Genomic DNA, 16952 nt, shown 5'->3' on the forward strand with positions numbered 1-16952 from the left:
ATTTTCCTGCACTTGGCCTATATCCTTCCAAACCTTTCCTATCCATGTATTTGTCCAAATGCCTTTTAAATGTTGTTTATGTACCCACCTCAACGACTTTCACTGGCAACTCATTCCAAATGTGTACCACCCTCTGTGTAAATAAAGTTCTCCTCAGGTTCCCTTTTACTCTTTCCCCTTTAACCTTAAATTGATGCCTTTTTGATTCTCCAACCCTGTGAAAAAGACCGAATGCATACACCATATCCATGTATCTCATGATCTTATACACTTCTATAAGATCTCCCCTTCAGTCTCCTAAGCTCTAAAGAAAAAAGTCCTCACTTGTCCAACCTCTCCCAGTTGAATCCTGGCAACATTCTTGTTAATTTCTTCTGCACTCTTTCCAGTTTAATAGCATCCTTCCTATAATAGTGTCTAAAACTGAACACAATACCCCAAGCGCAGCCTTACCAACTTCCTGTACTACTGCAACATAACTTCACAACTTCTATACTCAATGCCCTGACTGATGAAGGTCAGTTTGCCAAAAGCCACCTTCACTGCCCTGTCTACCTGGGACTCCACTTTCAAAGAACTGTGCACCTGAATGCCAAGGTCCCTCTGCTCCACTACACTCCTGAAGGCTCTACCATTCACCATGAAACTCTTGCCTTTATTTGACTTTCCAAAATGCAAGACCTCACATTTATCAACATTAAAATCCATTTACCATTTCTCAGCCCACTTCCCCAGCTGATCAAGGTCCTGCTGCAATTTCTGATAACCTTCCTCACTGTCCATGATATTGCCTATTTTAGTGTCATCTGCAAACTTACTAATCATGCCTTGTACATTCTCATCCAAATCACTGATATGGATAACAAATAGTAATAGGCCCAGTAATGACCCCTGACACACTCCACTAGTTAGAGGCCTCTTGTCCGACAAGCATCCTTTTATTACCCTCTGCTTCCTACCATCAAGTTATCTTGTAGGATGTAATATCTAAATAATTTCTACATTGAAGTATTGATCCTTTGCTGGGTACAGTTCCACAGACACAATCTAGATCATCTTTGTTCGTATGAAATCCGACACTCTAAGCGTCAACAAGTTCTTCAACATTTGAAGGCATCATATTGGAACCCCCAAGCTCTGACCCCTCTTCCCAAGCTCTACTGTACTTTCAGCAATTTAAACACCAGCATTAGCAGCGACAATTTACATAGTTGCCTACAAAGGACACTTGCCTCATTTGTTTCACAACCCTGATGTGTATATCAAAATAAAAGCAGTGGACATAGGGGATGACCCTGTAGGTGCCAGTCAAAGGCCTGGAACCTAGTATTTCTTCTTTCGGAGTGACTACAACTGAGAAAGAGGAACTCTGACTCAAAGTAATTGAAGCAAACTGGGGATCAGGCCGGTCGTGCACAACTGAGCTACAATCTCAATCTTTGAATGAAATAGATGGCCTGTGCTACAAATGGATAAACCGCTTTCCCCAGCCTCACCAACATCATGAATTGTTGCCTCTTCATTAACATGACTTAACCCAATTTAACGGTTTTAGAGTTAACTTCACTTTTGAGTAATGAACTCAGAAACAATACTCTCAGTACTGAAACCAAGATCTTCTCAAATTTGTTTATGTTGAGCAAGATTTTTTTTTGGCCTATTTGTACCATTCACAGGCCATGGGAAGATTTGGAACATGATTACTGGAAAACAATCTCCCTGGTACATCAGGCGATGTAAGATGGCATATTTCCAGAACTTTAATCCATGAGTTTTGGCGGCTAGTGAAAGCTAATGGCCAGTAAAATATAGGGAAATATTTTTCTGCCAGCTCTCTACTCTCCCACCCATGGTTCTTTACTGGAATATACTAATGCTTCGTGTTCAGCTGTCCAGTTAGTTGAGACAATCTCTCCAACTATGGAAACCTTCACAGCTGAATTCAACCCATCATGACTAAATATTTACATATACTTTCTGGCAGGGGATTCTGTACAAAGAAAGGTAGTATTGCTACTGGACAAATATTTCCACCTTCCTAGCCCAGGAAGTGGAAGGTTGGCCGGACAGCCAGCTTGCAGTACAGGGTGATGCCGATAGCATGGGTTCAATTCCCACACTGGCTGAAGTTACCATGAAGGATTCTCAAAATCAGTACTGAGAAAGATTCCTTTTTGGTGTATTATACCATTTTTATAAAGTTTAGCTTTGAAACAGGATCATTTTACATATGAAAATGTTATGGAAAAATTATAGACAACCTGAGCTATTTTCAGTTGGTGCACAGTAAAACACTCATCTAAATATTGTATTCCCTTGATTGGTACTGAACCAAATTTCAGATCACTAGAGACTTTAATCACTCAACGATAACTAGACTCTGGCAGCTGAAAGAGAGTTTGGGCAATATACATTTTGTTTCCACTGTAATGCTTAAAAGAGAAGGACTTTGAATAGTGAGATTTTCCAAAAAAAATCATTGAATTGGAATACTTCAGCAGCGTGTTTCTGAGTGCCTTGTTTTCTAGATGGGCCACGCGCAAGTACATTGCAAACTATTCGGGAAGAACGTGCAACATAGCACTTAAAAAAATCTTCCACCCTTAAAAGGAGTTGGAGGTCTGACTGTACTTTGTCACAAAATAAAACAGAGAAAGCAATTATACACCATAACCTGCTGAAAACAGTACATGACTTAATAAACAATTGACTTGCAGTTTATGACTTGACAAATTTCAATGATATATCAACATTCACATAACTCCTGAAACATAACCATGTAGAATCAGCTACTTGGGAGTTTATGGTCCAATTATTATGCCTGCTTTTTGGCAAATTTTGAGCATATTCCTGTTGAAACACTGGTAAGTAAACATTTAAAAGAACAAATTTCCACAAGACAGATATTTAAGTTCGAGGTTTACTTACTATCGAATTCATCGTCACTTGAGGAAGAACCAAGAGAAAAGACAGTTTTAGGCTTAGGAAGGAGTGGAGAAATGCTCAGGGAAAAGGAGATTCTCTTCTTGGGCCTGGGGCGTCCAGGTTCTGTTAACAGCAGAATTATAGCATGCATTTCACTGAAAGGAACCAAATCATAGGTTCATTTGACATCCGCCTACAGCTCCTTCACAATGACTGAAGCAAAAAGTCAAGCAGCAAGGTGGACACAGTGCAGGGCTGCATGCAGATTAATGGCAATGATTAAATCACCAGCTGGTAATTGCCACACATTGTGAAGAATAAGAGAGTAGATCTAGAATTCAAGTCTGGAGACAGATCAAAGCATTCTCTGATTAGAGTTTAACGATTGATGAATTGTTCTAGGTAACAAACCAATTTTAATTGTTTCTTATTTTAACGTAGAAATTGGAAAAGAATTCCAACCAACGTTTCCACTGGCTCCTTGTCACTTTGGTATGCAAAATCTATTCTCTCATTTATCTCTATTAGAAATAATGTAGTCACTAGGACTTCAGTAAAAGCATATTAGTGGGCATGTAATATTTTCAGATTATGCCCACTTAACCCATTGAAAGCACCCCGCAGTATTAATTCAGATCTTCCTGCTCCCAATCTTCCTGGCTTGTTGAGACAGCATTTTCAGCACTTGAGTGAAGCACTGGTGAAGATGCTTACTGATGGGACTACTTTGAGTTGATGGGTATGACACCAAGCACAATGTTAAGGCAGAATGATTTACCTCACACTTAAGACTTTGTTTAAAGCTGCTGTCGTCCTGAGGCATGGACAGAAACCAGATTTAGAGACTTAAATGTGGATGAGAGATAAAGATGCACACAAAATTGGGTTGAGAGAATATATTCAGGGTTTTTGGAGAGGAACAGCAAATCAGAAATGGGGCAGTAGCTTGCAAACACTGGGGATCAAAGTGGGGTGCTCAGGTGAGGATGATGTCATGGTTTTGTGAGGTACAACACACTTAAGAAGCAGCCCATTCAACAAATGGAGCTACAGCTCTTCCCAAACTCACCAAATATCATGAATGATTGTCTTTTCCTTGATTTTACTTTGACAGTGCTTTAAAATTGCAGTTGTTAATGAGCTCAGAAACAATAACTCCAGTATTGATACAAATTTGAGAAAATTTTGGTTTATGTTGAGGAAGATTTCCTCATGTTTATATTGACTTTCTGCAAAAGTAATTTAACCAGTGTCACGGCTCTGCCATTTCCCTGGAGCTCTTAAAATCTTTCCTCTTTTGATACTGATCAAATTCGCTCTGAAAGGCCATCACTGAAGCTGTCTCCTCCACACTCTCAGGCAGCAATTCCAGACCCTAACCACAAGCGGCATTAGAAACTCCTCTGCACTCTCCCCCTGTCCACCCCACTAAGGGACTGCTTGTTCTCAATTCTTGGGAAGAGTTTCTTCCTGCCCAGATCCCTCCTGATTTTATACACCTCTACCATATCTCCTCTCAATCATCTCTTGTTTAAGGAGGCAATCAACTAGCTTCAAAGACAAAAGGTGGCCAACAATTTAATGCATATGCATCAGAAGGCCAGCAGGTAATCACCGAATCCTTATAGCGTAGAAGCAGAGCAATCAGCCCATCAAGTCCACACTGACCCTCTGAGGAGTATCCCATCAGTTCCACCTCCACCCGCACCCTTCCTTGCAATGTCCATGTCCAATCCACCTGACCTCCATACCTTTGGATTGTGGGAGGAAACTGGAGCACCTGGAGATATGTGCAAACTCCATAGAAAGTTGCCCGAGGCTGGAAGCAAACCTGGGTCCTTGGTGCTGTGAGCCAGTCGTGCTAACTACTGAGCCACCATGCTGCCCTTGAAGGTCCCTTAAATCTCAAGGAAAAGGACAACATCACAGCCATTGTGAAACCAGGAGTGCACTGCGGAGGTTAGGAGAAAAGTTAGATAATAGATGTGAGTGTAGTGTTGTAGCTAGGTGTAGGGGGAGTTTGTAGTTTGACTTGTTGGAGAAGGAACGGAATAGAAAATATAAATATCCTGATAATTAAACTCACAATCAGGCCATTTTGGGCAACTAGTCTTTGGAAAGATGTCCAGATTGTGGGATGTCAGGTTGTTACTGCATATAAACGAGTTCAGTTTTGAAAAGCTAGTGGTCCATGAGTTTTAACAATATAAACAGGGAAATCCTCCTGTAACCGTGTTGGCCAATCCATACATATTAAGCTTCTTGTCAAAAGAATGCAGGGAGGAACTTGGAGATTTTTCTGTAAACAAGGAGAGAACTCAGAACATGAAATTCTTGCCAAATGAAGAGTGATTGAAACAAAATTCATGACAGCTTCAAAAAGGGAATTAAATAATTATTTGAGAAACAGAAAATACTGAGCTTTCTGAAAGGAGAGAACATGACTAACTTAATAAGTTTTATCAAAGTCAGATTAGACACACTGGGCTGAATGACTTTCTCTCAACCTTCCATGTATGATCTGTAGCCAATAAACTTCAGAGATTCACAACTTAGCTTTGACGTCAATGAACCAGCCAGCTACAATTCTCAGTTGATTCCATTCTCACAAATAGCATTAATAAAACCATGAGATATTTTCCAGTCATTGATTACTAAACAAATTTCTAAATTAAATATCAAATATTATGCAAACAGCGTATGTCTACTTCCTTTGTTACAACACCACAGCAAGACACATCTTTCCGGTCTAAATCTGCAGACTCTTATGGAACTTGGTCCAACTGATCTCCATAACTTTCCCATTTAACCATCTCTTTATTTGCCTTCCATTATTTTATGTCAACACAAGATTTTCCAAAAGCACTTAAATAAGGCATTAGTAACTCCAACCTCAATCACAGTGTGAGTCACCACTTCCAAAGTGCTGATTTGTATGTTGCTCATGCGCATTAAAGTAAACTTAACCCAAAGTCACTGACATTCATTATTTCAGCCTGATGCAAGTATTGCTTAATTTCTGCATGGATCTGTTCAGGAAAAGCAAACCAGCTCAGCTAGTTCCAAAGGAAGTGGCCAGACCTCAGTATGATAGCTGTAGTTAATGTTCACACAAGACTTGTATATTCTCAGAACAGTTAGCCACTTATATTCACACTGTTTCCCATTATTCAACAAACACTAGAAAAGCATTCATCAGCCAGCTGCTTATGTTTTTAATCTGGGTGTATAATTTTGGTCAAGTAACTCAAATTATTTTTAGAAATGCAACGTTAATTGCTGTTTACTGCAGATGAAAGACATTAAAATGCTTTGAGACTTGGTCCAGCACCTTTCAAACACCATACTTCTCCCACTTCATGGACAGTTGCCAATATTTTCAAACTGCTGCACTAAATTAAAGATATACAAGCCTGCACAAAGTGATTCATTTTTGCACTGGGAAACTGGATGCATCATTAACACTCACAAAGGCTTACTGCTCCCAGCAAACCTTGGACAAACTTGACAAACATTTAAAGGTTAAGGATGTGGTGTTGGAAAAGCACAGCAGGTCAGGCAGCATCCGAAGAATTCCTGATGAAGGACTTTTGTCCGAAATGTCAAATCTCCTGATCCTCGGATGCTGCCTGACCTGCTGTGCTTTTCCAGCACCACACTCATAACTCTAATTTCCAGCATCTGCAGTCCTCACTTTCACCTAAGCATTAAAAGGTATCACTCTAGCACCAAGTTACTCCTGCTGGTTCCTGATCTAGTGTTGTCAGGCAGTTGATGACAACTTGAAAGGTAAACAGTCCAGAGCGGTCCACGTGGATGGTAGTAAGACATGGTGACTGTTGCAAATTTACCTCTGATTAGAATTATAGAATCCCTACACTCAGGAGCAGGCCATTTGGCCCAGTGGGTCCACACCGACACTCCAAAGAACATCCCACTGAGACCCATCCCTTACCCTAAACCTGTAACCCTGCATTTCCCATGGTTAATCCACATAGCCTAAACATCCCTGGGCACTATGGGCAATTTAGCACAGGCAATCCATTTAACCTGCACATCTTTGGACGATCGGAGAAAACCCATGCAGACATGGGGAGAATATGCAAGAGTAAAGACATTACACAAATGTAAATTGTTGTTTTGCTGCACACCTCTCATCACCCTGTCTAAAAAAGTGCAAGCGCAATGCAAAGTGATAATGGAACTGGAAGGCCACTCATTTCCATCTCTGTAACATCACTTGACTCCAATTTTGGCTTAACCCTTAAAGTAGATGAATTCTAATTCATACTTTTGTTACTTCTGGACCTGACTATTCTAACCTCCAACTCTTATAAACACAAGACCTTTCAAAACTTAACTGCTGCTATCTCCAGCTTACATCAATTCTTGCTCATCCACAATGATTCTTGCTTAAGAAAGTACAGTGATTGTAATGAGGTCAGCCAGGTGGACCTCAGAAAATAGGAGTTCCCTGATTAGGGCTGTTAACCTGGTCCAATCAGGGAGCCCCATCTGACAGATAAGGACAGAATGTATAAATAAAATTTATAAAAAGAACAGAATGTCTGAGATCCTGTTCACTCAGAGCTGGGTCCGAGGGAGCTGGATCAGTGTCAAGGGCTCTCCATGTGTAAATAAAGGGTGACTTGGCAATGAGATTCCAGCCTCTTGTGGAGTTATTTCAGAAAGAACGAGAAAAGTATTCATATTAGTTTTCAAATCGCTTTGTGTCTCTGCTCATCTTTAATATCTTACAGCCTCATAACCCTCCAAGATCTCTGTGTCCCTCCAATTTTGAGTGCTCTACCATTGACAAGTACAGGTGATTGTTCTATAACGCGATGGTTCCATTCTTGTGCAACCCCGCATTGTACAAAAATCACACTTTAGAAACAACGGTTAAAGTATTGATGATATCACCGCATTACAACCAGCACACGTTTTAAAAGTTTGCGCCTTAGAAACAGTCTCCCCAATTTATCAATTGCGTTCCAACAAATTTGTACTAACAAAACATGTGTTATAGCAGAACGACCTGGTTTAGCTGCCGAAGTTTTAAATTCCAGGATTCGCTCCCTAAATCTCTCCATCTCACTTCACCCCTTTAAATGATCCTTGAAACCTTCCTGTTCAATCAAGCTTTTAGTCGCTTCTTCTAATATCTTGTGTGGTTAGGTATCAAATTTCTGTTTCATAATGCTCCTGTGAAGAACTTTGGGATGCCATACTCCATAAAGGCACTCTCTCATTGCAATTCATGGCTGTGTGAAAGCAACCTATTTAGTAGCTAGATATGCATGTGAAGTCATACACTTTTAGCATTTGTGATGGCTTTCTCTGGCAGGACGTGGGATGATCAATGTGCATGGTGCATGACTAAGAATATCAGTGCTAACAGGAACTTGAAAGTTTCCTTTGAAACAGACATCTGAGAACTAACGCTGTCCACAGTGCAGTTCAGCAATTACATGATTGCTAAATTATGTTTGCACAATGATGCAAATCTTCTAAACCATAAATGGTTACTACTTCGGGAAGTGACAAGTAACAGATATGTGGCCATGTACCCCAAGTATGATCTTGGTGTACCTGATAGGGTTGGCAAAAGGAAATATTTCAAAGTGAGATGACCCACACTAGAAAGTGCACATTCAGTTGTTGAGCAATGACAGCCAGACTCTGTCTGTTCTGCTCCCTGGTGTTTGAGTCACTTCCATCTCGGAGACAGCTGACAATCCAGTGGAACTGGAACACAACAAACCTCAATACAGTGGCTCCAATTTTGGCATTAAAAGGTTAGTTATGTCATCTTCTGTGAACTGAAAGAACCCAGTGGTGGCTGATGCTTTGGTTCAGAAAATACAACTTTTTTTATTTTACGAAAGGAAAGCAGAAGTTTTGGAATGATGTTACTGTCTTAAAGAGGAAGGTTAAATCTAACAGCATATTGCAATATGGTGATTACTGTGCTGAAAGAGAAATCTGGAGAGTTTGAGGTTAAACCATACCCTCGTCAGTGATGCTATTCAATTAATTAACTTATTAATGAGTCCATGAAAAGTGTTAAGTAAAAACCCAATTAGGATATCTTTCTGAAGGGTATGGGTGAATCAAGAGAACCACATTGCGAAACTACAGCTGTGTATATGTCACACTAAACAGAGTAGGCTAGGACCTACAAACCTCCTTTCCTGCAGCGCACAAGTTTCAAACTCTGGGGGAGGGGAGTGTACCTCCTAGCTGGACAAGTGCTCTGAGAATAAATGCAACCCTGCCAGACTAAAACTAGATAAGGAATAGCAAACAACAACAAACACACTCATAGTCTTTTCATTTTGTGATCTGTACTGTGCTTCTCTTCAATTCCCTCAGTAACTCTCCATTAAAATTTACAGTCAAAAACTTCACACTTCTGCTGTAGAACTAGATTTCCCACTTGTCTGCAAAAAAAAATTGACCACTTTCTTTTCCCTATCAACATGAATCCACTCTCTTCAATGAATAAATGCATTCGTACTTGGCTACGGATATTCCAGTTTTGCACAAAAGCAGGCAACTGTAATTATTGGTGTCATTGGAGGAATTACCAATTGTCTCTTGATATCTACCTAAAGATATTCTAGTTACGAATTGGCCGTTTTAGTCATATGAAGACTCATGGCAGGATCTTGTTACCGTAGATTGATATCACCCTCAATTCAAGGGGTAATCCGTGACAATGAATTTTTATTTAGAAGTAAACAATTCAGAAATATTTTAAAGAAAAGCAAACATGGTCATTGGCTTGAGTACAGCTAGTGTGAACTACAAGACAGGTCCTACTTTTACAGCTACGGCCAAATGATCTGCAACCACTCCCTCCTTAGGACTCAGGCATAAACAGATAAGCTCAAGAGGCCAACTGATCAAGTACATTTACCATTAATCAGAGTGGCCTTTAAAGTAAAATGGAAACACAGGCTGTGTGATTTTCAATTACTGTACCTACAAGTTCATGAAATCCACACCATAACATCTCTATAACACAAAGTACACCAAAGCTTCTCAAATCATTAACTGCATGACCAGAACAACAGCTCAAAAAGAACACAAACATATATAAAATATAAACACGAATCCTCCTGCTCTGTTCTCCTTATATCTTATTTTATCTTAACTCTTTTCCTAACTATTGAAGCCACGACATAAATAAATTTATATTAAAGCTACAAAGCATATCTTATGGTCACCTTGTTTACCTTTGAAGTGTAATGCCCATTATTGGATGGGTTAGTGGAACATCCCACAGCAGCAAAGTAACAAATAACAATGAGATGAAAGACAAGTTTGAAAGCAGGAAAGTGAAAAGGAAAGGTGAGAAGAATGAGCTTCATGAGGGTCAGGAATGAGCTGATAGCCATGTCTCAGTTCATTGTCTGAGGCAGAAAGTTGTAACTCAAATTTCCAACCTACTATCAGAACACTTGAAACACCATAGTATTCAATACTATGGGTGAAGGGAGAATGGGATTAGAGCAGACGGTTATTTGATGACTACCGTGGAGATGACGGGTCAAAGAGCTATTTACTCACTGTAACACTCAATGATCCCATGACATTTATAAAGCGAGATTATCACATTGATAATAGAATAAATGATTTCCCGCACTAATGGCATTGTGGGTAAACCCACAGCAGGAGCAATGCAGCAGTACCAGGAGGCAGTTCAAGGGAGTTTAGGGAAGGGCAGTAAATCCTGGCCCAGCCAGTGATGCCAACATCCCAAACATGATTAAAAGAAAGATTCATTTGGAATGAGGCCTTTTCCCCAGCTTGCGGACCCTATATCCTTCCAAACAAAGGCATCATGGGATATTCCCACATGTATCCATCCCCACTGCCGTGAAATTCCTTTAAACCTTAAAGGTTTAATCTGTTACTTAGGCCCAACACCCTTTGTATCCTAGATCTTCTGGTAAAGTAATCAAAAGAATTAAAACCTCTTCACCTGCCAGGGACAAAGCTCAAGCCAGTGCAGAAATATTTCACCTAAAGATCAAGTGAGATGACTCACTATCTCATTTCCACTCGATATTCCCAATCTCTGTCAACAGTCCACGTCAATCACTCTTCTATCTCTAAAACAGAAGACCATGGGCTCAAGGCCCATTACAATGCCTTACAACAGATGGTATTTCAATGCAGTGGAGGGACTGCAGCACTGCTGGGAGTGCAATACATATTGAAGTGGATGCCAAAAAGCCCAGCTACTATTCAGAACAGCATGGATGTCCTGTGTGTCCAAGCCATCAACTATCTTCAAGCATTGCCAACAAAACACATTGACTGGTCATTTATCTCATTGCTTGGACTTTGTTGTGGGCAGAGGGATTGCCACGGTCTTGTCCACAATCACAGAGGCTTCAATTCAAATGTCATTTCTTGGTTCGACACAGTTCCTGAAAGCATGCAAGGGGCTGTCTGAATCTAAACACTCTTCTCTCTGCTTTAATGCCCAGTCTGTGAGGAGTTAGCTGGGTTCAAGCTGTGACAACGGCCAATCATTCCAACACCTCCACGCTTTTAAAAAAAAGGCCCACTTTCAATTACTCTGAACTCAGTTTTACTTACTCGGGTGCCGTAGCAAGGCCAGCATTCATTGTCTATCCCTATCTACGTGTGTCTGGATATGGGGTGAATGAGGGCATGGGATTTTGCTATGGTGTCCTTTACAGTTGTATTGCTTGTGGCTATTGATGGTTAAGATTTACCCACAAACACCAGTTGTTACTGTTATGGTATGGAAGGTTATTGCAGCAAGGAGTGGACATCATTCAAGATGGTGTGAAAACTGGAGAACAGATAAAGCATTGAAAATAAAACCATTTAAAATAAGCTCAAGACTTTCAGCATCTTCACTTTTGCTTGCTCTGAACACACATATCATTTTAGTTAGTAATCTTTGTGTATTAGAATGCTGAAAATCTATTCAGTACTTACTGTGTACATTTGGTGGGTTAATGGCTTGCAGTGAAATGGATTTCATCAGTGGAGGAACAGAATGTACCCTCATCGATTTCTGTAAGGAAACAACAGATTTGCTTTTGAATTTCCTTTTACCTAATATTCTGCAAAATTACAGGCAGGTTCTAAAAGTCCCAACTAGGTAGTAAAGTTGTTACATCAGCACTAAAACCTATATTCTGTGCAACAGATCAAGAGAGAGAAGATATCAGTCACAATCAATAGTTTACTAGAACTACTCATGAGGTTTACACTGTCTATGCCAAAATAGTTGATGAAGTAATTGCAGTGCGATGCACCTGTGCTGAGTATTTCCTACATTTAAACAATGACTTCACTTTAAAAGTATTGCATTGTGTACGAAGCACTTTGGAACATCATGAGACTGTGAAGTGTGCACGTGTAAAGGCACATCTGGCCTCCTCCTTCTCATACAGTTCACTTGTTGTCTCTGAGCTTAATCCAGTCTTACCACCCTTAATCCAACCATTACCACCCGATGCCTGAAGGAGGACACCTCATATTCTGCCTTGGGACCCTGCAAGCACACAGAATAAATGTGGAATTCAACAGCTTCCTAATTTCCTCTCCCCCAACATTATCTCAGCTCCAAGCCTCCAACTCTGCACTGGCCTCCTGACCTGCTACCTCTGACCTATCACCTTCTCCCACACCTTCATCCATCTATCGCTTTCCCAGCTACCTCCCTTCCCCACCACCTCCCATTTATCTCTCAGCTCCAACCCACAAACCTCAGTCCTGATGAAGGGCTTATGTCTGAAATGTCGACTCTCCTGCTCCTTGGATGCTCCCTGACCTACTGTGTTTTTCCAGCACCACACTCGCGACTTAATCCAGTCTTGCTGAGCTCAGCTCAGGTTTCTTACTCTGCCATCAATACAGGCCTTGACCCTTTCACCCATATCGCCCAGTTTTAATCAAATAAAATATGAGCTGATCATCTCTGGCTGTGGTCACAGGACATTCCTTTAAAAGTGGTGACTTTACCGGGTTGTCAAACACACTGCCATCGCTGTGGTCTGACTCCATCTCCTCCTCGGTCAGTGAAACGAGTGATCCGCGCTCATCGGTGCTGATGATTGGAGCTCGGCGAGGGTCGCGGGAATTTTGCAAGACGGACTCCGTATTGTGTGACGTTTCTTTGGTCACCTCGTTGTTATGTACCAGACCTTCCAGGCTGTAACTGGATGCACATAGGACATATAGTCAATCCACAACAATTTTGTGTTAACTTGGAAAATGGCCTGTGGCAAATTCTCCCTCGAGTGTTTCCCTATCAACACTTCCATGAACACACTGATAAGTGCAAGAGTTAATTTCCATTAACAATTCAGTTTGCAAATAGGGGAATAATGAGGAATAATACATGTACAGGAACACGTCTCAGGACAGAGATGAGATGACATCAATGCAATCATGATATAAAGAGGAACAAGAGGGGTGGAAGGTGGAGAAATGCCAAGGGATGGAGATGAGATGGTATGGGGGTTGAGGGCATTACCTGAAGTGGAGTCAATGGTGGATTTAGAGATGAGATGTCAGCTACATTGATGGCCACTGGTTTACTGGTCTAATACCTGGAACTGGGAGCTTGCCTCATCAGGAAAGGCTGAATAGGTTAGACTTATATTTGCTGGAATTTAGAAGAGTAGGAGGCAACTTCTTTGAAACATACAAGATTCCCAACAGGGTGGATGTGAACAGGATATTTCCCTGTGGGAGAATCAAAAGCTAGAGGGCACTGTTTTAACATAAGAGGCTGTCAATTTCAGATACAGAAGGAAAGATAGTTTTCTTCACATTGGTGGTGCAGCACTCTCCCTCAATAAACAGTGGAAACTCAGTCCTTGAGTATTTTTAAGACAGAAGTAGGTAGCTTCTTAATAGGGAAGGGGGTGACAGGTTAGCAGGGGTAGGCAGGAATGTGGAGAAATCACAGCACCCATGAATGGTCTGATTGTTCAATGGGCTGAGTGGTCTAATTCTGTTCAGAATTTGTGTGCTTATACGTCAGATATGAATGCACAACTCATGATCACAAGGACAATAGATACAGATGAAGATAAAGAGGAGGATCCGCTCCTTCATCTTGATGACCCCTATATAACATGAAGAAGATGGAAGAGTGTAAGGTATCTCAGCTTTCTGGCCAGCGGTAATTTGTGATAATGTCTGGAGACTGAGGAGGAGGCCACTGGTGTAAACAAGTTAGAGAAGTAAACAAGCAGTCAGGTACTCAGGGTGCTGTTTTTTGATACTATTGACACAATCAGTGGATGTTCATCATCAATTAAGTTCAGGAACAGTAGTTATACTGTGATGCATAATTGGAATGCTAACCTAATTGGCTTGTTTCCAGATGCCAACTGGCTTTGCTGTGCATTTCTGTTCTTGTTGTGGAAAATTGTGTTTCTTTTGGCAAGGAGAATCGAGGACAGGAATAATAATCTTTATAAGTGATTTGGAAAGGAAATATTTTACTTGTGCGTGGGAAAAGTGTAGGACAGCGATTAGTAGCTAGATTGGTGACACGATCCTGACATGAAATCTATTCTGAAGCAATTCAACAGTTTCAAAAACAAAAGCACATTTATACACAGAGACTCAGTGTGTAGGAGGCTTCAGTTTCTTGGGGGTGGGGGTGAAGCGTCAAGAATCAGCTCTCGTGCATCAAAACATGCCCCGTGAGCATGCACCACTTTTCAAAGTCAATAGGCAGCTAAACGTGCTTCAAACTTTGAAGGAGAAAGTTGCAAACACAGATAAAATATGTCCATTTTTAGAGCAGTTGAGTAAGTATAAAGGCTGACTGTACATCTACCAGGCAGCAAGCATCTTAAAGACAAGAGTAGCAAGGCATACAGAAGGTTTGAAAGCAAACTAGTTAGTTAATAATCTGTATGTTGTCCCCATTCTGTGCTTGCTACACTATTTTTCCCCACCCTCTCAAAGCTGTTCCCAGGTTACTGCTAGTGAATACAATACTGTGACAGGAACACCAAAGTGACAGAGTGACTGTGGACACATGCAACTGTACTTGAGCAATGTCTTGGGTTTGATTCAAAGCCTCCAGAAGACCACTGACTTGCGTGTTTTTCAGTTTTTGTTCCTTGTTATGGGCATCCTTGTTTGTAGAGGGACAGCGGTAGGGCTGTGGTTGCAATAGGTTATCTACATATTTTTCTTACGTTCACACAGATCTCCGGGATATCCCTCGCTGTAGTCAAAAATCAGAATCAGGAAATTCCTGCCAGGCTACCAGCACTACTTCCAACAGGCACCAGGGGTCGCCCAACAACAGCAGTAGGGGGGGGGGGGGGGTCACTCAATCTTTCACTCTAAATATCATTGGAAGAGACTCAACATTGGGATAATAGATTCCCCGAGAACTAAGCTTCAGCATAAAGGCATGTGCCTCTATGCTGACCCTTCAAAATCCCATCACAATATTCTTGGAGAATGTCTCACAGGCCCCCTACACATATTCAGATAAAACCAGAAGCTATAGATAATTGAAATGACTATTTTATGGACTCTAATTGTGTGCAAAATCTCTCAAGTAATATAATTTGCATATCTATTATGCATTTCCTGAACATTCTGCTCATACTTTGGATGTCCAGCATTTGAAGGTTTATTTAAACAAGATTGTAACCTTAAGATGCAGCAGGTATGTCTCTGTTCAATGTCTCCTGCCTCATCATATTGAAAACAGATATGAAACCACCTGGCCTTTATGCAGTGCATAATCCATACCTTCGGTAACTAATGTCAGATTCCAAGACAGGGCACTGCATCTCACAGGGACACCAACTCATGCTAGAGGTAAGGGGAGAAAGGATCAGAATAAGGAAGGAAATATTGTCATAGCAAGGAAAAGATGAGAAGAAAATTTTAGCACAAGTTTCAATGCAACGACACTATGAGGTTATTAGGAAATTGAGAAATTGTTAGGTGTTTGCATGTCTGATGAGTTTTCTAATTTTCAAATGATACATATTGGTTGAAAAAAAAAGCCTGCCAGATTATATGTTCTTTGCCACTTGATTTTCCACAGATGAATCTTTAATAAGTCACACTAAAGCAGGGTGCATTGTGGATCTAAATCTATCTTTCCACATTACTCCCACACTGACAACCCTGACTGATCTATCACTATCAAGTAGTTATTAATGCTGTGAGGCAGTCTACTACTTTTTTTAAAAAGTGTATTCTATGTTGATGGCAGATTGGAGTCAATTTATGGTGGAGATAAATGCCCCTCGTTAAAGGGTTAATGAGTTAGCTGGTTTATTAATAATTCACCACTTTCTTCCTCGTGTAAATCCACAAATTTGTCGTGACGGCTCTGGAACCAACCTTTGTATTTCTACCGCAGTATCATAGTTACTGTACTACAGTGCTATTCCCGGAGGTTACCTGGTTAGATTCCTCTAAGTTTGGGAGGCAGCATCCAAAGGTTTTTCTTTCAAATTAATTTATGGGAAACAGATATCACCAGCTCAGCCAACCTTTACCACCCACTCCAGGTAGTCCACAGCAAAGTGATGGTTAGGACTCTCTTGAACTGCGCAGGCTGTGAAGTTTAGTGCTACAAGGAAGGGAGTTCTGGGATTTTGTCCTAGCGACAATGAAGCAACATGGATTTCTCTCCAGTCAGGATAGTGTGTGACTTGGAGGGGAACCTGCAAGTGGTTAGTGTTCCCATGAATCTGCTGCTCCTGCCCTGCTAGGTGGGAGAGGTCATCGATTTGGAAGGCGCTGTTTAAGGATTCTAGACAAGTTGCATCTTGAGGATGGGTACTGATTACTGCTACTGTGTGGTGATGAGCAGAGCGAAAAGTAGGGGTTGGTATGTCAACCAAATGGGCTGCTTAGTCCTGGATGTGCCAAGCTTCTTAAAATGTGATTGGAGCTGCACTCACCCAGGCAAGTAGGGAGCATTCTCAGAGTCACAGTGAGATACAGCGGGAAACAGACCCTTCAGTCCAACGTATCCA

The 16952-nt window shown here is 41.0% G+C and overlaps 1 protein-coding gene across 8 annotated transcripts in view; it reads right to left on the reverse strand.

The window, feature by feature from the left end:
• The window catches only part of LOC132834379 (A-kinase anchor protein 13-like), a 416727-nt gene that overhangs the window by 108416 nt on the left and 291359 nt on the right, over window positions 1–16952 (reverse strand). For 5 of the 8 annotated variants that reach the window (XM_060853223.1, XM_060853225.1, XM_060853229.1 and 2 more), the window contains 3 exons: window positions 15709–15771; window positions 12940–13135; window positions 11908–11986 (listed from right to left, as the gene is read on the reverse strand). In XM_060853223.1, the coding sequence (XP_060709206.1) occupies window positions 11908–11986; window positions 12940–13135; window positions 15709–15771 (338 nt within the window). The remainder of the gene's footprint in view (window positions 1–11907; window positions 11987–12939; window positions 13136–15708; window positions 15772–16952) is intronic. The other 3 variants (XM_060853231.1, XM_060853230.1, XM_060853232.1) reach the window with 2 other exon arrangements.

Source organism: Hemiscyllium ocellatum, chromosome 39 (assembly GCF_020745735.1).
Source record: "Hemiscyllium ocellatum isolate sHemOce1 chromosome 39, sHemOce1.pat.X.cur, whole genome shotgun sequence".
NCBI classification, from domain to species: domain Eukaryota; kingdom Metazoa; phylum Chordata; class Chondrichthyes; order Orectolobiformes; family Hemiscylliidae; genus Hemiscyllium; species Hemiscyllium ocellatum.